Source organism: Notolepis coatsorum (assembly GCF_963971535.1).
Source record: "Notolepis coatsorum genome assembly, chromosome: 4".
NCBI classification, from domain to species: domain Eukaryota; kingdom Metazoa; phylum Chordata; class Actinopteri; order Aulopiformes; family Paralepididae; genus Notolepis; species Notolepis coatsorum.
The window spans coordinates 16077477-16103427 of record NC_140168.1 but is presented as its reverse complement, the minus strand read 5'-3'; the positions used below and the strand labels follow the sequence as shown (position 1 = coordinate 16103427).

Sequence of the window (25951 nt, the reverse complement as noted above, 5' to 3'; positions counted from 1 at the left end):
AGTGTTTGAGTCCGAGTCAAAGTCCGAGTCACCAAAGCAGAGCCAGACTCGAGTAAGAGTCGAGTTCTCATTACCCTAGTCTGAGTCATCAAGGTTGAGTCCACTCCCCTCTGGCAGTCAAAGAGCTGACATACAAATAAAAAAAGGTCTACATTAAACATAAATGACACAGCAGTCACCGTTTCAAAGGGAATTTATTTACTTTGTGACACAATAGCCAAACAAATGCACTAGCCATCAATATCTTATGCCATTATATATAAATAAATAAAAAAGAAATGCTCAAGTCCGAGTCATCATCAGTGCTCCAGTCCAAGTCGAGTCACGAGTACAACACTGGCTGAAGGTGCATATTGGTCTTCATGGTGCAAACGGGGAAACGGGACCCAGATCGCTGCATCACGGTGTTTGTTGGTTTCAGGGTGATGCCAAGAACGACTCCTGGATCTTCTCCTTGGCCATTCTGTTGAGCAGCACTCTGGTCTACAACAGCAGAGGAACCATAGACAACCAAGCGGTGGAGAGCCTACAGTATCCTGCAGTGAGATCCTGTTGAAAAGCAACTGTAGTACCAACACACACAACTACTGTACCACATTCTTGTGTCCTTAAGATGAACAAGACCACTAATGATCTACACACTATATGCTCAAGCTTATCTCAGTTAATTTAGTAGTAGTTCATACTTTCTTTGTGTTTTTAACTAATTGCATTTGATTGAAAGTTATCCCCTCCTATATTCAAATTAATTTGTTTACAAAAGATTTATTATTATTATTATTATTATTATTATTATTATTATTATTATTATTATTATTATAATTATTAATAATAAGTATTACTAATTACTAATGGGAATAATGACAGAATGGCTAACTGGGACATCCGGTCAGTGTCTTGGAGCAGGGAATAATAATTGTTTTAACTGATCGATTTCTTTTCTCTCTCTCTCTCTCTCTCTCTCTCTCTCTCTCTCTCTCTCTCTCTCTCTCTCTCTCTCTCTCTCTCTCTCTCTCTCTCTCTCTCTCTCTCTCTCTCTCTCTCTCTCTCTCTCTCTCTCTCTCTCTCTCTCTCTCTCTCTCTCTCTCTCTCTCTCTCTCTCTCTCTCTCTCTCTCTCTCTCTCTCTCTCTTCCCCCCCCCCCCCCCCCCCCCCCCCCCCCCCCATGTGGGTGTATTTCCTTGATCCAGCAGCATTTCTTGTAAATCCCCTCTACGGAACTGAAACTGAAAGTGTCATTCCCTGTTCCCTTAGCAGCAGGCTGTTATCTCCAGAGCTATTTATATCCAGAACTATTTATTACCAGAGTTTGGACAGCAAGGTTTAAAAGATTGTGTCATATTGACTCACTATGATAAGGTGGCCACAACATTGCGTCCATACTCTCCAACCAAGAGTGGAATGAAGTTACTACCCACCCCAGTTAGGACAGCCGAAACCCGTCCAATCTTTCGCCGTCGACTAAAGACGCACTTCAACCATTATCTAAAAAATAAAATAAAATAAAAATATATCTAACCCTAACTAACCTTACTGTCATGCACTTGTCCTAATAAACTAACCTACACTGTAGCATGCAACCCTTTGATGAACATTTACTCAGCTGATAGAGTTGTACCCTTCCTGATGACTTGTTGTACAGAACTTGTAAGCCGCTTTGGATAAAAGCGTCAGCTAAATGTAAATGTAATGTAAGAGTAAAAGGAATAAAGTCAAAACGCTATACAAAATATACAATATACAAAACGCAAATGTCCAAAAACTACAAAATGCTAACAAAATGCTAAAATGCAAGAAATGAGATAGAAAATGACCGTTAGTATGTAATATAAACATAAGTGTATCAGTTTTGGAAGTCCATTGTGGGAGTAAATTAAACTGAAAGTTAAATTTATTTGATTTATATAAGCCAGTCTTGCCCAGCAACCCATTGCATTGAAACACAAGGATGTAGTAGGTTATTATTCGGTTGCCGCTGTTGATATTTAAACCTTTTGAAATCTTGTAGAACTCATTGTATCGTGTCAGTTAATCCTCAACCACGGCCCAGATATGTGACAGAGTTGACAGATTTGATTAAGGTGAATTCCTCCAACGGTGCGTCGTCCGCTGACGAGGAGGAGGAAGGAGCCGACGCCCAGTTTGTGCAGTTCTTCCCCAGCTTTGTGTGGGCTGTGAGGGACTTCTTCCTGGAGCTGAAGATAGACGGCAGAGATGTCACTGAAGACAAGTATCTGGAGCATTCCCTGGAAATCAAGAAAGGTGCTCTAATGTAAAGGTTAATCAATGGGGCTCCTTGGCTAGATTTAGTTTAGTTTATAGGATCCCCACTTAGCTACAGCATTGCAGTAGCTGTTCTTCCTGGGGTCCACAAAAAACGTACATTGTGACCACCGACCGTGCAACATAATACTTAATAACATAACATTACAAGTAAACCGGACAAAGGACTAGTACACACACACAGACATAATACTTACATCATAGTGTAGCAGGGTGGATTATCCCTGCTTCGTGGGAACGGGTGTGCACAGTCACTGGGTAGCGAGACACAGTAGAGCTCCGTCTGACTGCACCCTCGTCTTTGGGCCTGGAGCGTCAAACTGGAGGCCGGCAGTGGGAGTGGATGGGGCCCGGGATTTACCAACCTGGTCTGGTACTCTGGTCTTCCTTGCCTTTCCGGGGCGGTCAGCAGTACTCCCCAACTCGCTCTCACTTCCCCCAATACCTCCGTTAACCCTCCCACACCTAGTGACTGATATGTAAATAAGTAGCTTAGTTCCTCCCGCAAGCAGTACCCTCCCTCGGTGACATTAGAGACCTTAATAGCTGAAAGGGGAAATTGGGTAGGAAGGGGTTAAGTGTGTTAACGTTACCCGCACCAAAAGGGTTAATGTCAAGGCTCAGGAATTGACACGCACACAAGACTCCCATCTACATTCTTTATCGTTATTTAAGGACTGGTCAGCTACAAATACTTAATAGCAATGGGTCAAATGGAAGGTAGTTCTATTATTACTTCAGTTGTAATTCAATACCTTGCAGACACTTATATCGTACACCCACACCGTATAGAACCAGGTATTGCAAACCCAAATATAATAGACCCAGATATTGTAGACTTCAATGTACTTGACTCATTACCCACGTCTGGGCTAGTACCAATAATAATACCTCTCTAAGGCTTTACTTATATGGCAGCGTTACGTTTACCTCCAAGAGGGGAAGGGTTAAGTAGATGGGAAAGTAATATTTAAGGAACATACATGTTATCACACTCAAAGGAAATGAAAAAGGTGGGCCCACTTTACCAAACAAAAGTCCTAAACTAATGCCGGCATGTAATGTTTATGGGGTACCCCTATGCACTGTGGTTAGCAACCATTAGCTTCGCCCGTAGGCCGCGACACACTGTGTAATGTACGATAGGATCTTGGTCACCGAAGTGCCAGTGTACTCAACCAAGATGGCGGCCTCGCCGCACCACCACTAGTCCGGGTGGTAAGATGGCGTCGAACGCTCTCGTCCCAGGAGCTAGCAAGCTGTGTTAGGCAGAGGGGCAGTAGCGGGCTGGAGGCGCGTGCTGAGTGATGGCGATCTCTGCTGGACGGGACGAACTCCCGTGCTAGGCTGCTGACTGCCGGTGCTGACAAGCTGCTGGCTGCCGGTGCTGACAAGCTGCTGACTGCCGGTGCTGACAAGCTGCTGGTCGACGAGCTGTGTTGACGCGCGTGGTAATCTGGTGGCTACCTTAACTGAAGCTACTCTGTGGGTCCTAGACAGCCCTCCTGCTAGCCGAAACATGCAACAACGCACGGTGCCTCTAACCACCAGTTCTCTTCAGGCAACGCTTGCCGGGGGCACCTCGCTGGAGGGGATAACGTTAACATTAGCCACTTTGATATACCGCTTTCTTCTAGGATAACTCGCTGTATCACTAGGGTTATTCCGTTGAGATATTCAACACGCTACTACGCTTATATTTCTACTATAACCCGAAATATACTCAAGTCCAATACATTCACCTGCATGCTTCACTACGGGGCTCTACAACGACATGACCATCCAGGTTCACGTTCAACGTCGAAGAGGCTGGTTCTCTCCACTTCCGTTTCAGTTGACTTGCTTCTTCTGGGCGCCTCCCTCCTGCGCTCCGCCTGCCACCGCCGCCCCCTGCTGGCACCGCCAACTAGCCCCACAGGAAGAACTGGGTGAATTGAATATGATTCAGTTTAGTGTTTATAATCCATATACCAGCCGGTGAGAGAAGGAGAAACTCGCGTCATTGTTCAGGAGAATATCAAGGGAAACTGGTTAACATGTCTTTGTGCACAAAGGGGAGATAAAAGGCCAAGTCAGCACTTCTGAATAATAGTAGAATATTCAGGGTGCTACAATAGCATGACATTACAAGTAAACGTGACAAAGGACTAGTAGGCTACACACACACACACACACACACACACACAGACATAATACTTACATCATAACATGACATTAAAAGTAAACATGACAAAGGACTAGTAGGCTACACACACACACAGACATAATACTTACATCATAACATGACATTAAAAGTAAACATGACAAAGGACTAGTAGGCTACACACACACACACACAGATATAATACTTACATCAAAACATAACATTAAAAGTAAACATGACAGGACGAGACTTGGACTGGTACACACACACACACACAAGACAAGCTCCAATATGGATGGATGGCCTGGTTCAATTCTCTCCACTGACAGGAGGGTGTATATACTGTATGTGAGCTGGTGACTGAAGGGTGGCTGGTATTACATCTACGGTGCCCACCATCTCTGCCTAAGTGCCCCTGAGCAAGGCACTGAACCCCAAAACTGCTCAAGGGGCGCTGACCTCTCTGATGAAATGCATATCAGTGGGGAACTGTGTGTATGTAACTAGGAGGGATATGAGGACTCTGTATGTGTAACTACTGTAGGAGGGATATGAGGACTGTGTGTGTGTGTGTAACTAGGAGGGATATGAGGACTGTGTGTGTGTGTAACTAGGAGGGATATGAGGACTGTGTAGGCTATGTGTAACTAGGAGGGATATGAGGACTGTGTAGGCTATGTGTAACTAGGAGGGATATGAGGACTGTGTAGGCTATGTGTAACTAGGAGGGATATGAGGACTGTGTAGGTTATGTGTAACTCCTGTGATGATTTGATAAGAGGGATATGCAAAAATACATTTAAATGCCCTGTGTACATTGACAATAAAGTAATTTTCTTAGGAGTGCAATAAATAAATCCCATATACATTTCATTTGTCTCGTAGGTCGTGATAAGAAGACCCTGCTCTACAACCTTCCTCGTGAGTGCATCCGGAATTACTTCCCCTCCCGGAAGTGCTTTGTGTTCCCGACCCCCTCCTCTCCTGACAACATGAAGAGGCTGGAGACCATGAACGATGGTGACCTCTGCCCAGACTTCATACAGGTCTCAGACGCCTTCTGCCGCTATGTCTTTGAAAAGAGCCGTGTGAAGACTGTCAAAGGTGGACATGAATTGACCGGGAGTAGTAAGTGAAGCACCTATTTTTTTAATAATTCTTTTGAATGATCTTTTCCCCCCTTCTTTTTCCGTTTTTCTCCCATCCCAATGTTAGTCGTTGCGCACTCTACCCCCTACCGTCGGTCTGGGAGGGCGGAGACTATCATATGCTTCCTCCGACACATGTGTAGCCAGCCCACCACTTCTTTTCACCTGGCAGCGCGGACTCTCACTGGGAGAGTGTAACGTGTGGAAGGTCACACTACCTCTCCCATAGCCTCCCCTTGCTGTGCAGGCACCCCGACCGAACTGTAGGAGTCACTGTTTACAACGACCAGGACCCACCCACGCCGGCTTCCCACCCGCTAAAACTGCCAATTGTGTTAGTATGGACGGTCGGCCAAGCCGGAGGCACCACAGCCGGATTCGATCCCACTGGCTCTGTGGTGGTAGACAGACGCTTAGTCCGCTGCGCTACCCGGCCGCCCGTGAACCACCTATTTAGATTAATATTACATGCCATGTTTATATAGATGTTTGCTGCCGTTTGCACATGTGATTTCAACTTAGTCGTCATATTTGTCTTCGCAGTGTTAGGTCACCTGGCTCAGACGTACGTGGAGACCATCGTCCGAGGCGCTGTGCCTTGCCTGGAGAATGCGGTGCTGACCATGGCTAAAATAGAGAACGAGTCTGCGGTCAGGGAGGGTCTGGACGTGTACAGGAGAGGCATGGAGCTAGCGGAGGCCTCGTTCCCTGTGGACACGGGCATGATGTCAGACCACCACCACCGGTCAAACGAACAGGCCACCAAGGCCTTCATGAGCAGATCCTTCAAAGACGAAAACGGAGACTTTCTTAAAACGCTGGCGGTAAGGGTCCTCATTTGAGTCGCTGTTGCACTAAAAACCTCCAACACAGAATCAAATAAAACAGCAATGGTTGCAGAGAACAATTGGTTCAAACCTTCATTTAATTTCAAACCTTTATTTAAATTCGAAAGGCAACTGAGGTTTCCCTCCTTTGAATGAATGAATGAATGAATGAATGAATGAAAACTTTATTAACAGATTGCAGAATGGGTACAATACAGTACGGCTCAATACATACAATTGTTAAGGGGATGCAGACCTGAGAAAGACGTTTGTCTTGTTTCCATCAGGGTCCCCCGTTTTCAATTCATATAGACATATATGACATACATGACATACAGATAGTCAGTACTGCTACATCTATACATTTATGACATACCAGATTTGCAAATACAGTACTGTAAATGCCACCAACCACTTCAATGATAGCGTTGTGAACGCATAATCTCTGTTTTAAATTATGTGTCTAATCTGCCCGTCGTTTATCAATGACTTGTTTGCAGTCAACATTGTTGAAACGGATAGTTTTTTAAGGCCCTCGTTTTCAAGGAAAATATAAAGATTCTGTGATAATCGGCATTTACTGGAATATTCTGGCATACACAAAAGCGTTGTAATTTTTTCTGCCTATTTATGAATCGTTTTCAAATAAATGCTAGATTATCGATAGTATATGTGTACTTATGCACGCTATAGAAGCGGGCTGAAATATCGATTCTCTCATTTCCTCATCAGCGATCACAGCCACACACACACAAGCATAGGGCAAAACGCTGATATCTCTGTGAAAATAGCTCTGATTATCCTAAGACTGGTAAAATAAATTCCTTACCTCAGATCAGATGTTATCCAAAAAGATAACGATATCCAAATAGATTCCAAATATTGATCGCGTTTATTGATTCAGCGTTGGGTACTGTAAATACATAATCCACGCGTTTTCCGGGCCGGCGATCACAATGGATTCTTCAGTTGGCTTGATGGAAAAAGTAAAATGAGGAAACTGCCCCCCCCCCCCCCCCCCCCTTCATCAGTCTAAAGCAGGGGTCAGCACAGTGGCGGCTCGCCACTGGTGGCGCTATGGGCGCCGACCCACCTGTTAAATGAGAGAATAAGAAAAAAAATAAACTTTTTTGTTTTTTGTTTTATAGCCCTATAAATAATATAAACATGTTTAAAATGAATAATATTTACTCATTTTAAGTATGTTTGTATTTCCAATGCACAATATAACGTTATTATCTAAATTAAAAAAACAGCGTTTTCATGGGCAGGAAGTGACGTTTTTTTTTTTTTTTTCGTATTTCTCGCCTGGGCAAGAAGCGATAGCGCTCTGAGTGCGCGTCACAGTTTGATCGCTGTCTCCGTCACAGCCAATCAGTGCATACGGCGTTGTGCGTTGAAATATGACTATTATGTTGGAATCCGAGCGCGATTTGAAGCGGTCTAGAAAGCAGCGTGAACTTCCGTGAGAATTTCCATAGCCGCATTTCGCGGAGACGCTCTCTGATTGGCCGACGCCAGTATTTTTTTCTATGGCAGAATTTCACAGAGACGATCTCTGATTGGCCGAATCCAATTTCTAATGTTCCAATTCTAGCAAGTTCTAGCTTGGTTCCTGGTACTAGGACTGTTGTTTGTCTTAGAGCGTGCCGTGCTGTGACTGCAAGTTCTTTAGACTGTTAAGCTTAGGCACTCTTTCAAAGTTGGTTAAGGTTAGAGTTTGTCTTAGAGCATGGCGATAGAACGCCAGGTAGTTTGCAGTCTGTTCGAGCGGAAATGGACAAAGGAATGTACTTGTTGAGTTTGATTGATTGATTGATTGAAAACTTTATTAACAGATTGCAGAATGGGTACAATACAGTACAGCTCAATACACACAATTGTTAAGGGGATGCAGACCAGAGAAAGACTTTCGTCTTGTTTGTTGTGCTAACGTCGACGAGCTCAGCTGAGCTAACACTTGGCTAACAAGCTATATGGCGGATTATACACGTTTCCTGCCCTGGACGTTTCAACTAAACAGTGAGTCTCTCTCTCTCTCTCTCTAACGTTAGTACTACTAGGCTGGTGCGGGCTAACTGGCTATCGTTCTGGGAGCTAACGTTAGTAGTACTACTAGGCTGGTGCGGGCTAACTGGCTATCGTTCTGTGATTTGTTTACTTGGTAACACGGGTTGCTAAGGAATTTGATTCAGCGTTGGGTACTGTAAATACATAATCCACGCGTTTTCCGGGCCGGCGATCACAATGGATTCTTCAGTTGGCTTGATGGAAAAAGTAAAATGAGGAAACTGCCCCCCCCCCCCCCCCCCCCTTCATCAGTCTAAAGCAGGGGTCAGCACAGTGGCGGCTCGCCACTGGTGGCGCTATGGGCGCCGACCCACCTGTTAAATGAGAGAATAAGAAAAAAAATAAACTTTTTTGTTTTTTGTTTTATAGCCCTATAAATAATATAAACATGTTTAAAATGAATAATATTTACTCATTTTAAGTATGTTTGTATTTCCAATGCACAATATAACGTTATTATCTAAATAAAAAAAACAGCGTTTTCATGGGCAGGAAGTGACGTTTTTTTTTATTTTTTCGTATTTCTCGCCTGGGCAAGAAGCGATAGCGCTCTGAGTGCGCGTCACAGTTTGATCGCTGTCTCCGTCACAGCCAATCAGTGCATACGGCGTTGTGCGTTGAAATATGACTATTATGTTGGAATCCGAGCGCGATTTGAAGCGGTCTAGAAAGCAGCGTGAACTTCCGTGAGAATTTCCATAGCCGCATTTCGCGGAGACGCTCTCTGATTGGCCGACGCCAGTATTTTTTTCTATGGCAGAATTTCACAGAGACGATCTCTGATTGGCCGAATCCAATTTCTAATGTTCCAATTCTAGCAAGTTCTAGCTTGGTTCCTGGTACTAGGACTGTTGTTTGTCTTAGAGCGTGCCGTGCTGTGACTGCAAGTTCTTTAGACTGTTAAGCTTAGGCACTCTTTCAAAGTTGGTTAAGGTTAGAGTTTGTCTTAGAGCATGGCGATAGAACGCCAGGTAGTTTGCAGTCTGTTCGAGCGGAAATGGACAAAGGAATGTACTTGTTGAGTTTGATTGATTGATTGATTGAAAACTTTATTAACAGATTGCAGAATGGGTACAATACAGTACAGCTCAATACACACAATTGTTAAGGGGATGCAGACCAGAGAAAGACTTTCGTCTTGTTTGTTGTGCTAACGTCGACGAGCTCAGCTGAGCTAACACTTGGCTAACAAGCTATATGGCGGATTATACACGTTTCCTGCCCTGGACGTTTCAACTAAACAGTGAGTCTCTCTCTCTCTCTCTCTAACGTTAGTACTACTAGGCTGGTGCGGGCTAACTGGCTATCGTTCTGGGAGCTAACGTTAGTAGTACTACTAGGCTGGTGCGGGCTAACTGGCTATCGTTCTGTGATTTGTTTACTTGGTAACACGGGTTGCTAAGGAATTTAGGTTCGAGGTTGAAGAAATCTCTCTCTCTCTCTCTCTCTCTCTCTCTCTCTCTCTCTCTCTTCTTAACGTTAACGGTTGTAAATAGTTTTTTTAGGAGCAGTACTACTGCTGGCCATTCATGAAGCGAGACATTGCTGATTGTTTATTTATCGATGGCTCATTGATTTAACTACTGCAGCTCTCTCGGATTGAAAATACGTGGATTATGGCTTGTTCAATATCGTCTATGTTTGAATGAATGAATGAATGAGAACTTTATTAACAGATTGCAGAATGGGTACAATACAGTACGGCTCAATACACACAATTGTTAAGGGGATGCAGACCAGAGAAAGACGTTTGTCTTGTTTACATCAGGGTCCCAGATTTTCGATTCATATCGATAGTTTAATAGCTAGCCTTGGCTCGTTTAACAATATGCAAAATATGTGTACAGCCCTGTACTCATACTGAAGTTATTCTTGGTATATAATAGGTCTGATTGTGTAACGAATCGATTCCACGTCGCGCTGTGTGTGAGAGAGAGAAGGAGAGAGGGAGAGATCTGCCTGTGTTTGGAGACGGGCGAGTTTTGTTTCTAACTTTTCTATTTATATTGTGTTTCAAGTTGTGAATTAGAGTCTAGACTATACTTTATTTGACTGGTTGTGTGTTGTTGTAGTAACAGCTGAGCGACTCGTTCATAAGAGCCGATTCATTGCCGTGAGCGTGAGTCGAATCGCTCATGTCTTGCCATGAGTCTTGCGTGGTACAGTACTGTACTGTACATGTTCGCAAAATATTTGGTATAGCGCCCCTAGTGGCGAAGTACCCAGCGGCCGCCACTGGTCAGCAACCTTTTTGACATGGAGTGCCTTTTTGAAATATAGTTGTAACTAGTGTGCCTCAACAATATTCCATGCATTGTAATTTTTTTTCTCATAATCAGGTCTTTTTAATGAAAATCTTTACATTATTACATCATTATTGTTATTATTAACAATATTATTATGATGGTTGTATCAACCCTAAATCTGAGTTGGGGGGGGGGAATGCAATGCAGACAAACAGCTGCATACAGTGCAACCATTTCACTCACATTTGCCCATTCATTTTTGGACACATCACACACCATCTATGTGTGTACTGTACGTGTGCTGTCATAGCTCCACCTACAGGCCTAATGGAGAACACCAGGAGAACACCAGGATGTGAATGTAGGGTGAATGTGAGGTATATCGTGTAAATACGTTTTGATTGATCGCAAGACTACACTGTACACAAATAAATAATAATAAGTTACCAGAACTTAAAAATATTGAGTTCAGTTACTGTGCATTTTAACACTTTCTCTGCCACACTTATGTACATCCTTATACCATCCTCTGCCAGCTCTATTTGTCTATGGAGAAGTTCCCCTTCTTTGCAGGGCTATAACTTTTTAAATTGTATTGCTATTGACATTACTATGGCCCATTCAACGTCAATTATCTATCGTTCAGGATGTAGGAACGTTATACTTTTTCATTCACATATTCATACTAAAATATGGTCTAAAGTATAAATATGTTTTTATCGTTTTCTGCAGCATTCTGCAGAACGTGATTTATAGCCCTAAATGCATTATATTGATGATCAAATACAGTTTGATAGCGATCGGCGCCGGATAAAGAATTTCAAATGGACGTGCTTCTAGAAGTTACTACTTATCATCTGATGTTGACCGGATGGGGGGGGGTCGTTTATAATTCCGTGGCCAACGTTAGATGATTCATGTAGTGTGGGTGATATGATCATTAGAGCAGTTTGTATTGAACACGGTAAACATAAACGCTGAAACTTACCCCAGTCTCCTCGGGCCGTTGGGCGATGAGCGTGGAGCAAAAAGATTCCTATTATGGATGTTGAAATATGCGATCCATCTCCAGGTTGTATAATAGTATATACGTCCAAATCATGTTGTTTATCGAGTTATTGGTAACGGATCGCTATCCATTGTGTCGAGCTCGAGTCCCGGGACCTATAGCGAGTGGTCGGACCGAATTTGGATGAGCACCAGTTTCCGGTTTGGGCGATCCGCCGATCGGCCACCAGATGGCGCTCTTGAACCGTTGGAGAGTTGAGAGGGGATCAACAGTAGATCTCAAGTCTCCGTGGGAGAAATATGATTGCGATCACAGATTTTTGAAATATTGATCTCAATGACGTGTTGGCAGAATTAGCATGGCGGGGAATGACGTGTTAAGGCGTCCTTGGCGATTAAAGTGTTAAGGTTCAGTTTTCAATCCATAATAAGTTAACAGAAAAATAAGTACACAACCACATTATTTCAACCTAATAAAACTATGTTTATTGTCATTGTTTTAAGAACACAAGTTGACTTGGTAATACTCACATTTTGAGTAAAGAAAATGGCTTTTAACATGTGCAATGTTCAATGAAATAGAAAAATAAATAATAAAATGTGTTGATTAATCAATGGTGACCGTAATAATGTTTTTGTTATAAGGCTCTGCAAATGTTACTGAATGATGTAGCAATGTATTTCCAGCTAAATTGAAATAATAAACAAATAAAGGGTCTCAATTAAATATGTGGTAGTAAAAAGAACCTGTGGGAGGATTTCAACAAGATAAATGCGACAACAGTGCAAAATATTTCACTATAGTATTCCAAAGCAAAAAAAAAAAGAAACTCAAAGTGTTAAGGACCAGCCAGTCACTAGAACGGGTTTCATAGGTTCCAAAAGTCCATTCCAATAATGATGTAGTATAAGGAGGTACCAACCAACCTTCACCTGGTTAAAATACCAGCTGTTTCATATTAAACAACCCATCATCATCAAAGGCAAAATAGTCTGTGATGCCATTGAAGTATCTTAACAAGCAGTTGTTCAACCTTAATGGAAACAGGACTAGAAGATTGGTTCCAGTGAAACCAGTAATGTAATCATTGCATAATTCATCCATATAGATAACTGTTGGTCTCTTACTTTAAATGATCCTGATTGCTTTTAGAGGGATATTTCAAGCCAGTATGCTGAACTTCTCATCAAGAACGAGGAGGCCTCTGAGAAAAGGTGCAGTGATCTGCTGAAACAACTGCATGGACCAGTGGCCCAGATGATGCAGGGAGGGTTCTTTGCCAAACCAGGAGGCTATGAGCTGTACTGCACTCAGCACGATGACCTGGTGGCAAAGTACCGCTCCACGCCGGACAAAGGAGTCAGGGTGAGAATTCAACTGTCAAATAAGACTTTGACTTTTTTGTTAAACTTGTGTTTTGACGTACAGTTTGTTCTTGGTTTCTAACATTAGAACCTACGGTTAGCAGATTAAAAACCCACAGATGAAAACTCAAGTTGCGGCTCTTACTCCGTTTTTTCACCCACTATCTCTGTCCAGCACCTGTTGGAGTTCTTTTTTTTTTTTTTTTTTACGCTTATGTTCTGTTTTTACTATGTTTTATGATTAGCCAACGTATTGTATGTGGCGTTAAACAATAACCGGTAACATATTTGATGTTGTTCAGGCTGAGGAGGTTCTGGAGAACTTCCTGAGAGATCGCAGCGTGGAGTCCAAGTTCATCCTTGATGCTGATAAGAAACTGACTGAGAACGAGAAAAAGATACACGGTAAGTACATGGTATTCTGGCCTAAATCTTAATCTTTTCTTTTGTGCTTGGACCACATTGATCCAACCGCAATCCCACAGTGAATGACTACTGACCAGTCCTAACTGAACTGGTTGAAAGGCAGGCACTTGCTAGGGTTGCTGCAGTGATGTGAAATTTCCCATGACTAATAAACTCATGACAACACCGGTATTACCAGTGACACCGGACATTTGACAAAATCAATATCTGAGTGCTTGCAGTACTTTAATCTTTAATGTTATGCGGCTACATTGATCCGCTGTGTCCGTCAACGTCTGTTTTTAATAAATCTTCAATTAGGCGTGTCCGTTTGATGGACAGACAGAGTTGAAGTTATGTTCTAATTTAAAAATAAACCAACGGACAGTAATACCTTCCATACATTTTCTATCTGTTCATTGACAGATCAATGTAGCTGCAGCCTTATTTAGCGCATCGCGTAAACATACTGTTACTGGTCTGGACTGGTCCTCAGCTCCTCTCCAATCATTCTGCTGCAGAGTTTAATCAGAAATATTTCCAAATCTTCTGCCATCTTTGTGTCGTGTCGTCTTTCGAGCCTCCTTTCTCTCCTTCACGCAAACTAAAATCTACTCTAAATGAAAGTGAAACTTAAGCTACACTTTCTTTGAGACTTAACACTTTAACTGCCGAAGGTTAAATTCATGATATAGCATCCCTTGCCAGCTCTATTTGTCTATGGAGAAGTTCCCCTTCTTTGCAGGGCTATAACTTTTTAAATTCTATTGCTAGATTGCCATTATTAGGGCCCATTCAATGTCCTATATGTATTGTTCAGGGTGTATGAACGTTAAACTTTTTCATTCACATATTCATACTAAAATATGATCTAAAGTATAAGTATGTTTTCATCTCTTTCTGCAGCTTTCTCCAGAACGTGATTTATAGCCCCAAATGCATTATATTGATGATCAAATACAGTTTGGTAGCGATCGGTGCCAGATGAAAAATTTCAAACGGACGTGCTTCTAGAAGTTTCTACGTATCATCTGATGATGACCGGATGGGCGGGGGATCGTTTATAATTCCGTGGGCAACGTTATACCATTCATCTAATGTGGGTCAAATGTTCATCATAGCAGTTAGTGTCGAACACGGTAATACTACACGCTAAAACTCACCCCAGTCTCCGCGGGCCGTTGGGCGATCAGCGTGGGGTAGACAGTTTTCCATTATGGGATGTCGAAATACCCGGTCCATTTCCAGGTTGTATAATAGTATATACGTCCAAATAACTTTGTTTATTGAGTTAGGGCGAGCAATCTATTATCGAGTGTTTCAAGATGGAGTCGCGGGAGCTATAGAGAGTGGCCGGAAGTAATATGGGTGATCAGCACTTCATCCACATGACTTCCTGTTTGGCGCTTCTGCCGATCGGCCACCAGATGGCGCTCTTGAACCGCAAATCTGATATGTCATAAATGTATAGATGTAGCAGTACTGTCTATCTGTATGTCATGTATGTCATATATGTTATGATGAATTGAAAATGGGGGACCCTGGTGGAAACAAGACGAAAGTCTTTCTCTGGTCTGCATCCCCTTAACAATTGTATGTATTGAGATGTACTGTACTGTACCCATTCTGCAATCTGTTAATAAACTTTTCAATCAATTCAATCAATCAATAGAGGGTTGAGAGGAGGCCAGCACTGTGTCTCAGGGCTGCGGAGGAAAAATATGATTTCGATCACAGATTTTTGAAATATTGATATTAAAGACGAGTTAGGGCGTCCTCGGCAACTTTAGCATGGCTAGGAAAGACGCCTAAACACGTTTTCGGCACTTAAAGTGTTAAGCTACACTCTCATTCTTGAGACAAATGAGACTGGGTGCTAGTCAGTATTAGAAAGGTGCTCTGAGCCTGTTATTCCTGTAGTGAACAGTACAGTACAATCAGGATTCTAGAAGATAAATAACTTTCTCCCAAAGCCAGAAACTCAAACCTAGGATTTTATGGAGCTGTAGAATTCTAATTCATTCTACTATTTGTGCATAACTGCATGTTGTTGGAATTTCCTTATTTATATTTGCAATTAAAAGTCTGGAGTATTTTGTAATGCATTTTCCGGGATCACATTAAAGGTAATGGCAGTGATTGAGTGGGGCGTTGAACACTAAACTAAACTACTAAAACAATAATATTATATAATGGGGGACGACAGTGTCTTGGGAGCAGTCGTCTGGTAATCCAGAGTTTCCCAGTTTGATTCCCGCTCCTCCCGGGCAGCGTGTCGAAGTGTCCTTGAGCAAGACACTTAACCCCTAATTGCTCCTGATGAGCAGGTTGGCACCTTGCATGGTCGCGGTGTGTGAATGTGTGAGTGAATGGGTAAAATGTGAGGAACAAATTATAAAGCGCTTTGGATAAAAGCGCTATATAAATGCAGCCATTTACCATTTTGCCATTTATAATAATAATAATAATAATAAATATTCAATACACAGACGACAGATATAACTACCATTAAAGCACAGCAAGGACTTGTTACAGACCCTAAAAAAATCAACGAGACATTCAAAAGAGTTCTACTCCAACTTGTATAAATCAGAAACGGCCTTAGATCAAAACAAAATGGACACATATCTTAATCAATTAACCTTCCTAAACTATCAGAGGATGACGCTAAACAGTTAGAAACACCCATCACACTAGATGAACTTAGGGAGGCCATATCTGAAATGCAAAGAAGTGGTAGGGCTCCTGGAAGAGACGGTATCCCACCAGAAATGTACCTCTCATGTTGGGATGTAATTGGACCCCTATTACTTACTATGATTTTATATTCAATCAAGGAGGGGAACTTCCATAAGAACGACAATATTGCACTCATAACAGTCCTCCTTAAAAAAGACAAAGACCCCACCGATTGCGGTAGTTATAGACCCTTAAGCCTCCTTGGAACCGATATCAAGCTGTACTCCAAGGTATTAGCCATCAGACTTCAAAAGCATATGACGTCTTTAGTTCATCCTGATCAGACTGGCTTCATAAGAGGCCGCTTGATCACGGATAATATAAGACGGTTACTACATGTGCTAGATGCCAGCAAGGATGACACCACACCTAAGGCGATGCTGTCCCTGGATGCGATGAAAGCCTTTGATAGGTTGGAATGGTCTTATCTATGGGCAGTATTAGAAAGGATGGGGTTAGGAAAAGGATTCATTGATATGATTAAAGTATTATACAAAGACCCATCGGCCATGATTACAACAGGTATAATCACCTCCGAAATCTTTCCGGTATCACGCTCTTCTAGACAGGGTTGCCCTCTTAGCCCCGGACTATTCGCTTTATCATTAGAGCCTTTAGCACAATATATAAGACAATCCCAATCCATAGAACCAATCGCAATCAAGGGCACACAACATCAAATTAGTTTATATGCGGACGACGTAATACTGTTCATGCAAAACCATAACACCTCAATGCCTCATCTTCTCAAGTTGATTGATGACTTTGGCAATCTATCGGGATTTAGGATAAATTGGCCAAAGTCGGCTTTCCTTCCACTTAATGCCCCTGCAAAAAATATACTCCTTCCAGAAGAAATACCAATGGTTAAACACTTCAGATGTTTAGGAGTTGAAGTATTCCCTACTATAAGCCAAACGGTGAAGTACAATTACATAAAAATCCAAGATAAGATCAAATACAACTTTGACAGGTGGTCCAAACTTAAAAACTCAGTACAGGCACGGGTATCAATAGTTAAGATGGATGTCCTACCCAGAATCAACTTCATTAGCTCAATGCTACCGTTACCCCCTCCAGATGGTTACTGGAAAAAATTACACTCTACCGCATACAAATTTATTTGGAATAACAAACCTCCACGTATAAAAAGATCCACCGCACAGAGAAACAAAGCCGACGGAGGTATGGCATTTCCAGATTTTTACCACTATTTTAAGGCGTACACTTTAAGACCACTGACAACCTGGTTTGATTCCCAAGCATCTGTATCCTGGAGAAACTTAGAAGTAAATATAGTAGCACCACATAGACTGCAGGACATAGTATACACCAAATTATCAATTAAGCAATGCGAATTGAAATGTGGCCCCATTATTACTAATGCGATCCGGATATGGCGTGAAACACAAAAAGATATTCTAACCCACATAAATGGCATAGTCATACTCCCCTATTCAATAACAATGCACTCCTGATTGGAAAACGACCTATAAGATACCCTAAATGGGATGGGCATACACACATTAGGAGATGTTTTCAACAAACATGGTTTTTGTAGATATAAAGACATACATAAAAAATGTAATATCACCAGTTCCACACATTATTTTTACGCACAGTTATTGGTATGTTTGAAGGCTCATGGAGTCCCATTAAGGATACCAATTGAACACCACAGATATCACAAATTATTCTATGAAAGAGAGACATCGAGAGGTTTTGTATCTGATTTTTATCATCAATTACTAACATCCTCGTATGGAATCCTCCCCCTAGACTCAGTCTGGAGGAGAGATATACCAGACCTGGAAATAAATTTTGATTGGCAAGAAGTCTGGGCAAATGTTCGAATTGCGTCACGTAACCCGGACCATCAACAAATTAATCTTAACTATATTCATAGGACATACCTGACTCCTATAAGATTGAACAGAATGGGACTTAAACAAGACTCCAGATGGTCCTTATGTACAAATGGGGATGAGGGTACATTTATGCACATGTACTGGGATTGCCCACCAGTTAAGATATTCTGGAAAGAAGTGTCCCAGCAATTATCAAATTTCTTAATTCTGAATATACCTGTACACCCCTCTGTATTGCTGTTGAATGATGTTTTTTAGTTTGCAGTCCCTATACAGCTAAAGAGATTAGTTTTATCTGGTATCACAGCGGCTAAAAAGCTGATAGCATCACGATGGTTTCAACCGGAAGAAATTTGTCGGAAGGTTTGGGTTCTTACATATCTCGATGTGATTTATCTAGAAATATCTACAGCAAGAATTTTAGGTGTCAGTGAAACCAAAATTGCAATGTGGTTAGAAGTGGTGGAGAGAATAAAAGCTAGCATATGAATTGTAGTGCCTGGTTAGGAGCGAATGATAATGGATGGATTATCCAAGTGGGGGTCCGGGGGGGGGGGAGCAAGCCAGAGCATATGTATGTAGGGTATTAGATAGCAAGTATTAGGTGTATATCTCGCATACTACATTTATTTAAATGGTGATTTCATTGGATGTGTACTGTTAATTAATGCTTGTATATCTAATTTTATGTTGTTTAAAAAATAATAAAAAAATAAAACACAAAAGAAAATACACAGACGACACATCTCTTTGTGTCCTTTCTGTGTTCTCCTTTGTTTTTGTCAGCATATACCTTTTGCTTTCTAAAGATACTGGATGGACAGTAGCCTGATTGTAAAATAACTTTTGTTTATGAACAGTCATTATTATATATTAACTTGATTGATGGACAAGTGATTTTGTTTGCAGATCATTCAGTTTGAAGAAAATGTAACACTGTTTAGAAAAATCGTTAAGGCTATTATTGCAATAAGGGGGTAGGTATAAGCATATTGCTTCTTCCTATACCTTTTCGGACAAAATACTTGTTTTTCATTTTATCTTACTTTATTATAATATTTATTTTCACAGCAATTATCTTTGTTTTTTTTTGTTTTTTTTACATTGTTATTATTTGTTGTTCTAAATAAAACTATTTATTCATTCATTCATCCTTGACCATCTGCCAGAGGAAAATAACAAAGTCGCCATGTTGGCGCAGCAGAAAATGGCCGCCGAGGAGAAAAACCTGGAGACGCAGCGCATCATGGAGGATGACCGCAGGAGCCAGGAGGAGAGGCTGAGGAGGATGGAGGAGAAGTGGGAGGAGGAGATGAAGGAGAAGAAGGATGAATTTGACAGAGCCATGGAAAGGAAACTGCAGGTACAGAGGGATCTGATAGAGAAGGGCCACAAAGAGAAGGCTGAGTTGATGGAAAGGGAGATTATGGAGTTGAAGAAGATGAAAGCCTCGACAAAGGAAAGTAGCTTCTTCGATAAGATCAAGCCATGGTTCAACGCTGGACTGGACATCGCAAACACTGTCATCCAGTTCAAGATGATGAAGAGGATGTTCAAGTAAAAGATGATGAAGATGGTGTTCAAGTACAAGATGATGATGAAGATGATGATGAAGTAATCGACCGAAGGTTCTAAAGGTTACTAGAGGTGGTCACCAGGGAAAGGAAAGAAAAGATTTAAAAAAAAATAGATTTTGGAACACTGTTTATCTGTAATGGAATGTTTTAGAATTATCAGTTAGTGGAGTAATACTTAACAGAAAATATGATTTACTTTAAGTGCTTTCATCTGTAACCTACAATGTGTAGAGGCATACAGTAGGTTTGTTAACTCAAAAGAGGGAGGATGTTGTGTAGTGATATATGGATCTACTTTATATGCTCAAGCTAGTGTAGGTATACACACTATAATAGCAGTGCGATATAAGCGGCTGGGCGGGAGTTACGGGAGATGACAAGTAGAGCTGCATTTGGTTGTAACTGTCACAACGGTTAAATGAAGTTGGACTTCGAAGGTTTCGGAATCTCTGTTTCTACAAGGTTTACTCCTTGAAGCCTCAAAGTGTGAGGAGTAGAAGTGGGACCTGCTGCTGTCTGTGTGCAGTGTCAGTAACTTGTCAGAGACACTCTGTTGACATAGACAAAACAAAGTTGCTAGTTCTATTTCCAAATGAAATAATGTCCAGGTCAGGCCAGCTTGTATCTCTTGTTTGTCAAAAATATCCAAGGTTCACTGCAATTCTTTTCCACTGTCAAGAGATTTTGACTGATGCTTATTGATGACTAAATGGACTTATTGTTCCTGCTTTGATAAATCTATTATGCACATTGCATGCGACATTTCACACTGTAGTTGTTTTGAAGTATTTTTTTCACACGTTGAACCAATAAACTATTAAATCAAATCATCACGGGAGAGAGTTGATCTTTTACAAATATTGATTGAACTGTTCTGGGCCAAAATAATTGTATACGTGCATTCTTAAATTAGATGGTATGTTCCTTCTATAGTGACTGTACTAAAAGCTAAAATGTCTTCCTTTATATACAATTGGCAGAACACTTGGCAGCCATGCAGAATATCCTTTCCTCTTGTCTTTGTCGTGTGGTTTGAATTTGCATTAGTAATCATGCTCACAACGATTGAGTGTGATTTGGGTTTTGTAAAGTAGTCAACATTATTTCTAACCTGAAACAATTCCTTCCAGATGTTTTCCTTTACTACTAACTACTGTAATACTACCTCCACTACTATTACTACTACTGCAACTGCTACCACGGTACTAACTAATTACAGCTAACTCTACTATGACTGCTGCTGCAGTTGAAGTGGCTGAAAACCATACAGTGTATAACAGTCCAATGAGGTCCATAGGGGAGTTAACTGGGCAACTTAGATGTACAAGGCCTATGACACTCTTAATATTGTATACGGTTTGCAACCATTTCCTCAGTAGAACATATGAAAAGTGAGCTTCCTGTTTTGGAAAAGGGAGATGTATCATGGCTTTTGAAGGCTAAAGCACTTTGTATTGGATTTGTATTGGATTGGAGTTTTCACAGTGATCTGTGAGATGATGGCCTGTACTAGTCAAAACTATGCCAGACAATGTTCACATAAATAAGTGAACCTGTTAAATAAGTGAACCCGTCCTTTAATAGTCATGAATATGGTAGGTCAGACAATATAAAAAACAAAAGAAAAACAATATATATGTTTAGACTGCAGATGAAAGTGGCCCAAATCAGATTTCTTTGCTCATGTGTGACTCAGATCGGAACAGTGAACAGCACAAATTACATGGACTTTGATCTTTTCAGGTCAGATTTTTTTTGCAATGTGACCTCAGTCATGCGACTTTCATGCCATTTTTAAGTCACTAGTCTAGAAATTCTTTTCACGTCGATCTTCGTTGTTATTCATTCATAAATTAATTAATAAATATTATTAAAATGTGCCCAAAAAAAATCTGATCTGAGCAATACATCTGAATTCAGCACTAAGGCGTGCAGTGTGAACGAAGCCAAAGTAGCACTGAGCTTTATAGAATTGTAAGAGCATCTTTACAGCGGAACTCTCTGCCGGGTCCAAAGTCACTGGTAGAGACAACAGGTATTCCTAGTATTCCAGAACGACGCATGCTGCCCCCGGAGACAAGAATGCACATTTAAGTCTTCACTTTTCTTTATTACAGTATATAGATTATTGACCTTGTTTTGGAAATCTTTCTTGCTACAGAGGAGAGAGAGCGAGTGGTCTTGGCTGAGCAGGAAATGAAGGTGATGAGAGAGAAGGAGGAACAGCTGGAGAAAGAGACGCAGGAGATGGAGAGGCTTCAACAGGAGACCATCCATCAGCTCAAGGTATCGACCCTGAACATACTGACTGGACAGCCAGGCACAGTTCACCAATACAGAGCTGCCAGGCTGCCTCTTTCTGGTTTGGCGTTGGTCTACCTGTGTGCCAAACGGCGTATACTGTATATATAACGTATAATATAACCGATAGGGCATACAGACCCTCATCTGCACCTTTGCTTACACTGTTTCTTTTTCTCATAGATTCAAGATTCAAGAGGTTTACTTATCACATATATACCAGGGCATACAGTGAAATGTGGTTGGCCATGCCCGCTTCGATTGTGCAAGAATACAATAGTAAATAAGTAGAAGATGATAAAGTAGACATAAAATAGACATGATAAAATAGACATGTAATAAATCCTGGCTGATCCACACATCTCTAAAACATCTTAACAAACTGGGCAGTGCATTAGATCTTCATCTTTCCCCAGTGCCTACATAACAGTTCAGCCCTCCCTTTAACATTACACGTTTCCTCCTCGATGACGCACTTGAACCACTGAGTCCTTATTCTAACGAGCTGCCTAACACCGTGACCTCTGTCACCTTCAGATCAAGGGCGACCAGGAGGTGGAACAGCAGAAGCGCGAGATGGAGAGAGCGATGGAGAGCAAAGTGCAGGAGATGAGGTTGTTGCAGGAGAAAAACTTCACAGAGAAGGAAAACCTCATGAGGGAGGAGATTGCCAGCCTGAAGACGAAGATGGAGGAGATCAAGCAGGAGGAGGACAAGGGGGAGAAGTCTGGCAGATTTGCTACCGTGGTGCGCAGTCTCATGCAAGGCGTCAGTGAGGGCATGGGTCACTATTCCTCATTCCGACAGGCACGCGAACAGCGCAAAGCGGCAAAGTATGCTGCTGGCAAGGGTGTAACTAGGAGGACACCGAATGTCAACAATGCAAAACGGAATCCAGTCCAGCCAAAAAAGGCCGGCTCAGCAGGATTATAATTGTTCTGATTCTGAATAGCGTTCACAGCTTAACACTTTCGCTGCCACGCTATTCGGTTATCATTACCCTTAGAATGCCAGCCTTCTAGTCGTTTCCGTGGTCGTTGCACTATGTTTGCGAAGCTGTTTGTGTTCTGTATTATAGCTGTAGAGACACGGTGTGGCTCATTTTGACAAACATTACTTGTAGTCCAGCATGGGAATAATAGTTTGTTTCCACACGCTGTAGTTTGTAGTTTATTACAGGCTAAACATCGCGCATTTCCAAGATAATACAATCTTTTTTCATAGATCGCGAGATAAACCGTGTTATGTGCAATAAGCCCAAACCGTTCTGGCTGATCCCCTGAAACCCTGAATACTCCCAAATCAAAGGTATATGACATGTAGATATATACCATCACAACAAAATCGTCCGGTGAAACACAGAACTGTGATCGTTAGAAAAACACGTTTCAGATTCGGTAAAATAGACATAGAATGTACCTTACCTTAGCCAGAAAGTATTCCAAGAAGAATAATTCCAAGTGATCACATCGCCATCGCGGTTACCAGTGTATATGTCTATACACGTTTCGATGGTCAAATACACTTAGGCATTTGGAATTTCAAGGTGATTAATGTGAATCTATGTCCCAACAGGAGGAGTGGCCACAGGCCAAGCAGAAGTGATTCAACCCAAGCCATCGCAGTTCAGACACGGATGATACCGCCACCTGGTGATAGTCGATCGGCATTGCAGTTCTAATGTGTGGGGGTGGTAAAAAATGATGCAGATCGCTCTGGGCAAGTCTGTAGAGGGGGGATTAAAGTAAAAAGATCAAACGATCCAAAAACTACTTTTTACGTTTTTGGCACTCAACCGTCGGCGCCCAATAATGACTTTTTACGTTTTTTGCACAGAAAGTGTTTTCTTGATCTTTATTTCTTCGAGGTTTAGTTGTATTTTTTCTTTCTTTTTTCGTCTGTATAATCTTCTCTCCCTGAACTGTATTGTTGAGATTCAGGTAGTACTACTTACTTGAATATAATCTGTTAACACTGTAACTATGAAGCAGTTAACTAACTAATTTAAGATTTGGTTACCGTAAATTGACAGCAAATAATCCCTGTTCTGATTATTATTAAAAGTGGTGATGCATTCATTGAGTTTAATGATTCATTTGTCATATTAGTTATTATTCAGAGGGTTCTTTCAGAGGGTATATTAAGATAAGATATTCCTTGGGGAAATTCAGGCATAGCAGTACGGGGAGGGTATATTAAGATAAGATAAGATATTCCTTAGGGAAATTCAGGCATCATAGCAGTACGGGGAGGGGGGTACAGGTGTGGGCAGGGTAATAGTAGAAACTAGACATAAATACAGGCAATACAATGATTGATTGATTGACATTTTTATTAACGGATTGCAGAATGGGCACAATGCAGTATGGCTCAATACACACAATTGTTAAGGGGATGCAGACCAGACTTTCGTCTTGTTTACATCAGGGTCCCCCATTTTCAATTCATAACATTTGACATACAGATATACAGTACTGTTTATTTACAGCCAGAGTTTCTAAAAGAATATATACAAATTATAGTACAGTAGAAAAGTTAAAATAGGCAGTGTAAACAATATAATAAAATCTGAATATAACAATATGAGCAATTTGTTTCTTGTATATGGTATAAATGATTATTTTGTGTAAATTAGGTTAGGAATAAGGGGCAGGTAACTATAAGATTTATTCTTCTTCCTGCTCCTTTTGTCCATGGTATGATATTTATGATTGTGTATGAAGAAACTCTGATTATATTGATTTCATGTGGCAAATAAAACTCTGAATCTGAATATGAGCAAGTACAGTAGGCAGTGTGATCAAAGGTGCAATGTTCTGAAATCTAAATCTAGCCTACACTGTACTTTACCATCACTGAAATCTAAATCTAGCCTACACTGTACTTTACCATCACTGAAATCTAAATCTAGCCTACACTGTACTTTACCATCACTGAAATCTAAATCTAGCCTACACTACTTTACCATCACTGAAATCTAAATCTAGCCTACACTGTACTTTACCATCACTGAAATCTAAATCTAGCCTACACTGTACTTTACCATCACTGAAATCTAAATCTAGCCTACTGTACTTTAATATAGCCTACACTGTACTTTACAATCACTGAAATCTAAATCTAGCCTACACTGTACTTTACCATCACTGAAATCTAAATCTAGCCTACACTGTACTTTACCATCACTGAAATCTAAATCTAGTCTACACTGTACTTTACCATCACTGAAATCTAAATCTAGTCTACACTGTACTTTACCATCACTGAAATCTAAATCTAGCCTACACTGTACTTTACCATCACTGAAATCTAAATCTAGTCTACACTGTACTTTACCATCACTGAAATCTAAATCTAGCCTACACTGTACTTTACCATCACTGGAATCTAGATCTAGTCTACACTATAATTTACCGTCAATGAAATAGTTTTTAGTTCTCAGCATTTGTGCATCTTTAAGGTTTAAGCAGTTTAATGTTTAAGCAGACGGTTATTAAGACTCATTTAATGGCTGACCCCCCCCATGGAGAAATGAAAAGACGACATGGAAGTCGATCAAAATCATCCCCTATATGTCCCCCTCTTCAATCTTGCTTTCAAATGCTGTGCATTGGGATGTTTCACAATCAATCATTGATTGATTGATTAGCTTGATATGTTATTTCTGACAAATGGGGGCCGCTTACCCGCAAATTCCCGGGCTGCTTTTTGTTGCCAGTCCGCCCCCGCATCACAGGTCAGGGAAGCTTTGTTGATGCCCTGATGATGCACCTTGTACCAGGTGTGACCATGTGGGGAATGCAGTGGGCCGAGGGTCGGCTTAGCGGCCAGGAACAAAACCAGTGTACTGGACGGACAGACTCTTAAATCATCACACAAGCATACACACAAAAGCACCTTAGTGACTTACACACCACACAAGCACACTTATTACACGCACACACTGCTGCTAACATATACCTTGTATTGTAT

The 25951-nt window shown here is 41.2% G+C and overlaps 1 protein-coding gene across 1 annotated transcript in view; it reads left to right on the top strand.

Moving 5' to 3' along the window:
* LOC311226426 (guanylate-binding protein 3-like) overlaps nt 1-24057 on the top strand; it is a gene marked incomplete at its 5' end in the record, with an annotated part of 45596 nt that extends 21539 nt beyond the window's left edge. Inside the window, 8 exons of the mRNA XM_084311852.1 lie at nt 422-531; nt 2050-2261; nt 5311-5553; nt 6117-6397; nt 12878-13090; nt 13392-13494; nt 21840-21964; nt 22517-24057. Coding sequence (XP_084167978.1) covers nt 422-531; nt 2050-2261; nt 5311-5553; nt 6117-6397; nt 12878-13090; nt 13392-13494; nt 21840-21964; nt 22517-22912 — 1683 coding nt within the window. The 3' untranslated portion in view covers nt 22913-24057. The remainder of the gene's footprint in view (nt 1-421; nt 532-2049; nt 2262-5310; nt 5554-6116; nt 6398-12877; nt 13091-13391; nt 13495-21839; nt 21965-22516) is intronic.
* Nucleotides 24058-25951: the final 1894 nt, after the last annotated feature.